General features: G+C 41.2%; 1 protein-coding gene across 1 annotated transcript in view; it reads right to left on the bottom strand.

Annotated features, from left to right (window-relative positions):
• Positions 1 to 437: 437 nt before the first annotated feature.
• Positions 438 to 9,129, bottom strand: part of LOC110530014 (translocation protein SEC62) — a 28,650-nt gene continuing 19,958 nt past the window's right edge. Inside the window, exon 8 of the mRNA XM_021612770.2 lies at positions 438 to 3,916. Coding sequence (XP_021468445.2) covers positions 3,384 to 3,916 — 533 coding nt within the window. The 3' untranslated portion in view covers positions 438 to 3,383. The remainder of the gene's footprint in view (positions 3,917 to 9,129) is intronic.

Genomic DNA, 9,129 nt, shown 5'->3' with positions numbered 1-9,129 from the left:
CCACTGTCAGACAGTCCTAGCAAAATTATTGCTTGAGAAATTGGTGTGTGCTAAGAAGTTATTGTTTTTTACCATTTTAATTTAAAACAATCGCAGTAAGGTTACCAGAAATGATTTGATAATGAGAAAACTGGCTGCATTGGACCTTTAATTAAAAACTAAACAGTATTTCAATCTTCTAATTATATAATTAACCCAGCAGCAAATGACACCTTTCATCCCTGGATTGAGGTACGTTTTCAAGCCATATCTCTGGTTCGTCACAGCGATGCAAATATTACGGGATAGCTGCTTTTCGACTTGAGAAGGTATTTAACTTCAAGTCGAGTTTTGGCGAGCTCTTTCGAAGCCTGGGGTTACCTGCAGATGAAAAACTTTTTTTTTTTTTAAATGCATCATTTCATGCACTAACAATTAATACAAATAAGCCAGGAAACTCAATTGCGTTCTATATTTATTGCAATGATAAGATACAGATATACAATTAAATTATATTCCAATATTGCAAGAGACAGTCTCTCTGATATTGATCCAAATATGGACAACTACATGACTAAAGACATTTTGACCAGATAGAACATGTATTTTGATGAGGGGAAAAGCAGCATAGTTTAATACTACAATATACAACAGACTGTGCACGAAGAACACTCAAAAGAACAATTAGAGATTTTCATGAAAAAGCCCAAATTCATAATACAGCTACTGGCACCTCGCTTTCCAGAAGACATCAGGAAACAGAAAAGCAATTAAAACAAACATACTTAGAAAAAGACAAAAAAAAGCTACACGATGTGCAGTTGTTAGTAGTATACGTGTCCTGTAGAAGAGCTACACGCTGTTGAGAAGAGTTCAGGGAAACACGTTGATGAAGAAACCAGCTGGAGGCCTAAAAATCGGAGGTTAACATGCTCTTCGAAGAGGAAAGCAAGACTGAGTACTTGTACCCCTTTTCACACTAGTGAGCCTGAACAGAGATGCACCGCCTGTCTGATTACACATCCAGCATAGTTCCAGGAACAAGCCGGCACTACAAAATAGTGTGATATGAGCGTCTCGAAGATACTCCTCAGTCGACTACATTGGGTCGATCTGTGTAGGGTGCGTGGTATCAAAGCCCTCAAGTGACTCTCCCCCCCCCTTGCTCTCACACGTTCTGCTCTACCATTCCACTGTGGGGAGAACATTCCACCCAGAACATTTTGTGTGGAAGAGCAATATAAATGTTATGCAAGCCACTGCCAATGAGTTTCTCAACCACTAGTTAATCATTCACTATTCTTACGTGACTTAAAGTAAGTAGCCAAATGGACAAACTAGCTACATTACTCTTCACACATTCAAAGAAATGACAGTGTAAAATCGATCAATATAAAATAAAACAAAATCTGATCCACACATAACATAATCCACATTTCTAGTGTTTGAAGGTACCCAATAATGAGTACAGTACACTCTTGACAATATACCTATTGGAGGTCAAAATTATAGCAAAAAAAGTTTAATAAAAATACAAATAAATTATGAAAATAAGTCTTGATACCAAAAACCTAAACAAAAATGTTTCTGTTCAGGTTGAACAAAGTAGGTTCATAATTTCTCAGACTAAGTTTGTGTGTGTGTATATATATATTTATATAAACATATATATATATATATATATATATATATATACACACACACACTTGATATATCAATAGATATCATTATATAAATGATACATTTATCTATTTTATCCTCACTATGAGTAAAAAATGTGACCTTACGAATGGACAGTCTTGGACCACAGCCCACATATCGCAACAATTGAGGAGAATTAGACCACGACCCCATTTGGTTTCAAATGGAGTCTCCATGCATTCACAGGGGTCTTCATCGTCGTCTGTTAGCTTGACTAGAATACCAATGAAGGCAACACAACAAACGCAATCATGAAAGGATGGGCATCCGAGTTGAACTGACAACAAGCCTACCATCTTCATTATACGATAGTTTGTTATAATAGTATTAAGTACACTGTCTGCTTTGCATGGCTTAAATAGAACTGAAGGGAGAATGGGATCGAAGTCTACAAACCAATGCCCTGGCTCCTATACTGCTCTGTATTCAAAAGGTTTGGAATTTGACACTAGTTAAAAAAAAATGAATAATTGTACCAAAATCCCTTGCTGACACTTTTGACATGTCTTCTCGTATGAAAACAGCATGCATTGCAACAACAATTTACGTGTTTGGCACTATTTCATTTTGACGCCTCATTCTAAAATGGTGCATACAAACCTCAAACCCTTTTTCCATTCTATCTTTGCTGCCTGCACATGTGTGGCCTCAAATAAAGTCATTCTAGTAAGGAATATTTTAGATGATCAGTTTTACACTTAAAATTAGTGCCACTGCTCATGGACACTACTCTTATGTAATGGACATGACTCTTGCGAAACTCAGATTTTATGTGTGTGCAGAACTGCACGATGATCATGATCAACCATACAAACAAGCATTTCTCATTGAAAACAGAAAGCACTGCAAAAAAAAAAAAAAAAACAAGGCTGGGGGAGAAACTACAGATTCTGGTCCCTCCAGATTAGTTATATTGGCGCAGCCAGCGGTTGGTCAATTGTAACTTGATGGCTGCCTACGAGAGATCAGATTCTGGCTTTAGTCCAAATACAAGAGCTGAACCGTGTAGAGGGCCAGCTGCCACTGCTAGTACAGGACACTTGGCCCAGTTGTGTGACAATGGTCCAAAGGAAAGGTTTGGTTTGAGTAGGGAAAACGTGCCTACTGGACACAACACTGAGCTTAACTTTACTTTGATTGTACCAATCACACATCTTTCATAAGACCACAGTCAGGATTTGAGGGACAGGTAGAGAAGATGGCAGTATTTATCCTGGCAAAACAAGGATTCCATTGTTCTAGAATTCCCTCATCTGTGGAGATTGACTAAAAACTTTGCCTCACGTACAAAAACAAGACATACAAGGGACCATTGTACACATAACATGTAGAGCAGATGAGTCTTTCTGAACTAGGATGATATGGGATAAAGTCATAACGTAAGTACCAAAAAATTGGGAAAACATCGGGAGAACAATCGAGACAACTTCCTCAGACAAGCACATCTGTTAAGTTAGTTTGCATTTCTCAGTTGAAATAATTTCAGAACCACAATAAGGCGTTTTTTTTCTTCTCTTCTCTTTTCCATTGTCATAGCCGTTTGCTTCGTTTCACCGGTGTCAATACCAAGACAGACGTGGTACAGTATAGTTAGTGGAAGATCGGAGCAGACAAGATGGGGAGGTGTCTCCTCAGCGAGGTTGAGAGAGGACCTGGAGGAGATCCTTCAGAGGAGGAGAAGGAGGTGGTGGTAGTGATAATGTTTATGTTTGAACAGACAAGGGCTTTGCCTCACCGTCTCCCTTCTCCTCCACTCCTCTTTCCCCCGCTCCTTCCGTGTGCTGCTCCAGCTCTTCACGGGTGATCATCTCAAAGTCGTTTCCGTTGCTGTGCTGCGAGCCCTCGTCCTCCCGGCGGTCGCTGTCCGTGTCTGAGTGGCGCTCGGCGGCGCTCGTCAACGTCCCAGCCGCCTCAGTCACCTCGTTTTCTTCCGTCCCTTTCGGCGCTGTGCCCTCACCCTCTTCTATTTCCACCTCTCCTTCCTCCTCTTCCTCCCCACCATCACCCTTCTCCTCGCTGTCCGACTTCTGGGCCTTGGCTGCGTCTGCATCGGTGGATTTGCCTTCCGTCTTGTCCGGGCTCTTCTTGCTGTAGCCCCGTGGGCCCTTGTAATCGTGCGTGTAGAGCGGGCGGAAGGAGTCGATGAAGCCCACGTCGGCAGTCAGGTTGGGCAGGAACCAGAAGTGGTGGCGACCGCCCGTCACCAGCCAGATGATCAGGAACAGGATGCAGCGAGCTGATGGAAGACAAACAAAAACCATGTCAAATGGCATTGTAATGTTAAGGTAAAAGCCTGGAAGTAACATCATTGGTTCTGAGGGGAGGTAATGAAGTCCTATGACGTCAACTTTGGTGCATTGTTACTAGTTTTGACTAGGGTAAACAAGTGGTAAACTTAGCAGGGCTGGGTTTCCCAAAAGCATCTTAGGGCTAACTTCGTTGCAAGAACCTTTCTAAATCTCAGAGCTGTTCCCCAAAATCATTGTTACTGAAGTTGCACTTAAAAACGCTCGTTATTTACTGACTGGCTCAGGACACTCGTACAATAGCTAAGCGAGACGTTAGCTCATTTGCCTTTGTTCACAGAAGACCTCCGCTAAACAGAATCAATAAGTTTATCGGTCTTTTTGTGACCGCCGATAACTTCAGAACGATACGCGTGTATATAATGTGCAACATGCGCAATGACTTGCCAAATCTACAATTTAGTGCATTATTATAGGGTAAGCATGAGAATAAGCCGCCTCAATATTTGCAGCAATATGGTTGATAATATACACTACATTACCAAAAGTATGTGGACACCTACTCATCGAACATCTCATTCCAAAACCATGGGCATTAATATGGAGTTGGTCCCCTCTTTGCTGCTACAACAGCCTCCACTCTTCTGGGAAGGCTTTCCACTAGACGTTGGAACATTGCTGCGGAACTTGCTTCCATTCAGCCACAAGAGCATTAGAGAGGTCCAGCACTGATGTGGGCGATTATGCCTGTTTTGCAGTCAGCCATCCCAAATGTGTTCCATAAGGTTGAGGTTAGGGCTCTGAGCCAGCCAATCAAGTGATCCACACAGATCTCAACAAACCATTTCTGTATGAACCTCACTTTGTGCACGGGGGCTTTGTAATGCTGAAACAGGAAAGGCCTTCCCCAAACTGTAGCCACAAAGTTGGAATTGTTTAGAATGTCATTGTATGCTTTAGCGTCAAGATTTCCCTTCACTGGAACTAAGGGGCCTAGCCCGAACCATGAAAAACACCCCCAGACCATTATTCCTCCTCCACCAAACTTTACAGTTGGCACTATGCATTGAGGCAGGTAACGTTCTCCTGGCATCCGCCAAATCCAGATTCGTCCGTTGGACTGACAGATGGTGAAGCGTGATTCAGCACTCCAGGGAACGCGTTTCCACTGCTCCAGAGTCCAAAGGCGGCGAGCTTTACACCCCTACAGCCAACGCTTGGCATTGTGATCTCAGGCTTGTGTGCGGCTACAAAAAACAATTTCATGAAGCTCCCAACTAACAGTTTTTGTGCCGACGTTGCTTCCAGAGGAATTATGGAACTCGGTAATGAGTGTTGCAACCGAGGACAAACTATTTTTACGCACTACAGGACTCAGCGTTCCCTTTCTGTGGCCTTCCACTTCACAGCTGAGCCGGTGTTGCTCCTAGACATTTCCACTTAACAATAACAGCACTTACAGTTGACCGGGGCAGCTCTAGCAGGGCAGAAACTTGACGACCTGACTTATTGGAAAGTTGGCATCCTATGACGGTGCCACGTTGAAAGTCACTAGGCCCTTCAGTAAAGCCATTTTATGGATATTGCATGGCTGTGTGCTCAATTTTACACCTGTCAAGGCGTGTCCACACACTTGTGTGTACAAAACTATTCAAAAGTTTGGGGTCACTTAGAAACGTCCTTGTTTTTGAAAGAAAAACACATTTTTTTGTCCATTAAAATAACATAAAATTGATCAGAAATACAGTGTAGACATTGTTAATGTCGTAAATGACTATTGTAGCGTGTAACAAAAAGAGGTGTTTTTCTTTCAAAAACAAGGACATTTGTAAGTGACCCCAAACTTTTGACCAGTAGAGTGAGTGAGTGAGTGAGTGAGTGAGTGAGTGAGTGAGTGAGTGAGTGTGTGTATGTATGTATATATATATATATATATTTTGTGCCGATATATACACACACACACATACAGTGGGGCAAAAAAGTATTTAGTCAGCCACCAATTGTGCAAGTTCTCCCACTTAAAAAGATGACTGAGTCCTGTAATTTTCATCATAGGTACACTTCAACTATGACAGACAACATTAGGGGAAAAAAAATCCTGAAAATCACATTGTAGGATTTTTTAATGAATTTATTTGGTGGAAATTATGGTGGAAAATAAGTATTTGGTCAATAACAAAAGTTTCTCAATACTTCGTTATATACCCTTTGTTGGCAATGACAGAGATCAAACATTTTCTGTAAGTCTTCACAAGGTTTTCACACACTGTTGCTGGTATTTTGGCCCATTCCTCCATGCAGATCTCCTCTAGAGCAGTGATGTTTTGGGGCTGTTGCTGGGCAACACGGACTTTCAACTCCCTCCAAAGATTTTCTATGGGGTTGAGATCTGGAGACTAGCTAGGCCACTCCAGGACCTTGAAATGCTTCTTACGAAGCCACTCCTTCGTTGCCCGGGCAGTGTGTTTGGGATCATAGTCATGCTGAAAGACCCAGCCATGTTTCATCTTCAATGCCCTTGCTGATGGAAGGAGGTTTTCACTCAAAATCTCACGATACATGGCCCCATTCATTCTTTCCTTTACACGGATCGGCCTGGCTCCTTTGTAGAAAAACAGCCCCAAAGCATGATGTTTCCATCCCCATGCTTCACAGTAGGTATGGTGTTCTTTGGATGCAACTCAGCATTCTTTGTCCTCCAAACACGACGAGTTGAGTTTTTACCAAAAAGTTATATTTTGGTTTCATCTCACCATATGACATTCTCCCAATCTTCTTCTGGATCATCCAAATGCTCTCTAGCAAACTTCAGACGGGCCTGGACATGTACTCGCTTAAGCAGGGGGACACGTCTGGCACTATAGGATTTGAGTCCCTTGCGGCGTAGTGTGTTACTGATGGTAGGCTTTGTTACTTTGGTCCCAGCTCTCTGCAGGTCATTCACTAGGTCCCCCCGTGTGGTTCTGGGATTTTTGCTCACCGTTCTTGTGATCATTTTGACCCCACGGGGTGAGATCTTGCATGGAGCCCCAGATCGAGGGAGATTATCAGTGGTCTTGTATGTCTTCCATTTCCTAATAATTGCCCCCACAGTTGATTTCTTCAAACCAATCTGCTTACCTATTGCAGATTCAGTCTTCCCAGCCTGGTGGTGCAGGTCTACAATTTTGTTTCTGGTGTCCTTTGACAGCTCTTTGGTCTTGGCCATAGTGGAGTTTGGAGTGTCTGTTTGAGGTTGTGGACAGGTGTCTTTTATACTGATAACAAGTTCAAACAGGTGCCATTAATACAGGTAACGAGTGGAGGACAGGGGAGCCTCTTAAAGAAGAAGTTACAGGTCTGTGAGAGCCAGTTTGCTTGTTTGTAGGTGACCAAATACTTATTTTCCACCATAATTTGCAAATAAATTCATTAAAAATCCTACAATTTGTTTTTCCCTCATTTTGTCTGTCATAGTTGAAGTGTACCTATGATGAAAATTACAGGCCTCTCTCATCTTTTTAAGTGGGAGAACTTGCACAATTGGTGGCTGACTAAATACTTTTTTGCCCCACTGTGTGTGTGTATACATACATACATACATACATACCATACATACATGTGTATGTATGTATGTATGTATCACACAAAAATAGCGTAAATACAGTGCCTTCAGAAAGTATTCACACCCTTTGACGTGTTTCACATTGTTGTTACAGCCTGAATTTAAAATGGATTAAATAGCGATAATGTCAAAGTGGAATTATTATTTTTTTTTTATGAATTACAAATGAAAATGAGTATAAGTATTCATCCCCTTTGTTATGGCAAGCCTAACAACTTCCAAGAATAAACATTTGCTGAACAAATCACATAATAAGTTGCATGGACTCACTCAGTAACAGGCTTTAACATAATTTTTGAATGACCTCATCTCTGTACCCCACACATCCAGTACAATTATCTGTAAGGTCCCTCAGTTGAGCAGCGAATTTCAAACACAGATTCAAGCACAAAGACCAGGGATGTTTTCCAAAGCCTTGCAAAGAAGGGCACCTATTGATAGATGGGTACAAAAAAACAATGAACATCCCTTTGAGTATGGTGAAGTTATTAACTACACTTTGTATCAATACACCCAGTCACTACAAAGATACTGGCGTCCTTCCTAACTCAAGAGAGGAAGAAAAGGCCAATGGTGACTTTAAAACAGTTAGAGTTTAAATGGCTGAGATAGAAGAAAACTGAGGATGGATCAACAACATTGTAGTTCACTCCACAAGAATAACCTAATTGACAGAGTGAAAGGAAGCCTGTACAGAATAAAACTATTCCTAAAACATGCACCCTGATTGCAATAAAGCACTAAAGTAATACTGCAAAAAAATGTGGCAAAGCAATTCACTTTTTGTTCTGAATACAAATAGTTGTGTTTGGGGCAAATCTAATACAACACATTACTGAGTACCACTCTCCATATTTTCAAGCATAGCGGTGGCTGCATCATGTTATCAGTATGCTCGTAATCATTACGGACAGGCGAGTTTCAGGATAAAAAAAGAAACGGAATGGAGCTAAGCACAGGCAAAATCCTAGAGGAAAAACTGGTTCAGTCAGCTTTCCACCAGACATTGGGAGATGAATTCACGTTTCAGCAGGACAATAACCTAAAACACAAGGCCAAATCTACACTGGAGTTGCTTACCAAGACGACAATGAATATTCCTGAGTGTCCGAGTTACAGTTTTGACTTAAATCTACGGCAAAACCTGAAAATGGTTCTCTTGCAATGATCAACAACCAATTTGACAGAGCTTGAAGAATGTTGAAAATAATAAATGGGCAAATATTTACAATCCAAGTCTGCAAAGCTCTTCGAGACTTACCCAGAAAGACTTACAGCTGTAATCACTGCCAAAGGTGATTGTAACATGTATTGAATCAGGGGTGTGAACACTTGAGAAATCAACTGGAATCAATTTTGAATTTATGTTGTAACAACAAAATGTAAAGGGGTATGAATACTTTCTGAAGGCACTGTAGATAAAATATGATTGTGTTGACTCCCAATCACCTCCGTTTTTAACCAAAAGATTGGGCGAAACAGTTCATCCCCTGAATGACTGAAGGCAGCAGACAATATACTAGGTGTGATTTACAACCTGATAGCAATATTTAGACTACTTAACGATTTATGGGTGAATTTTGTTAATCATGCATTGAC

The sequence above is a fragment of the Oncorhynchus mykiss genome, chromosome 8, assembly GCF_013265735.2.
Source record: "Oncorhynchus mykiss isolate Arlee chromosome 8, USDA_OmykA_1.1, whole genome shotgun sequence".
Taxonomy (NCBI): Eukaryota; Metazoa; Chordata; class Actinopteri; order Salmoniformes; family Salmonidae; genus Oncorhynchus; species Oncorhynchus mykiss.
Note: the sequence above shows the minus strand (reverse complement) of the source record. Positions and strands in the feature narration are given on the sequence as shown.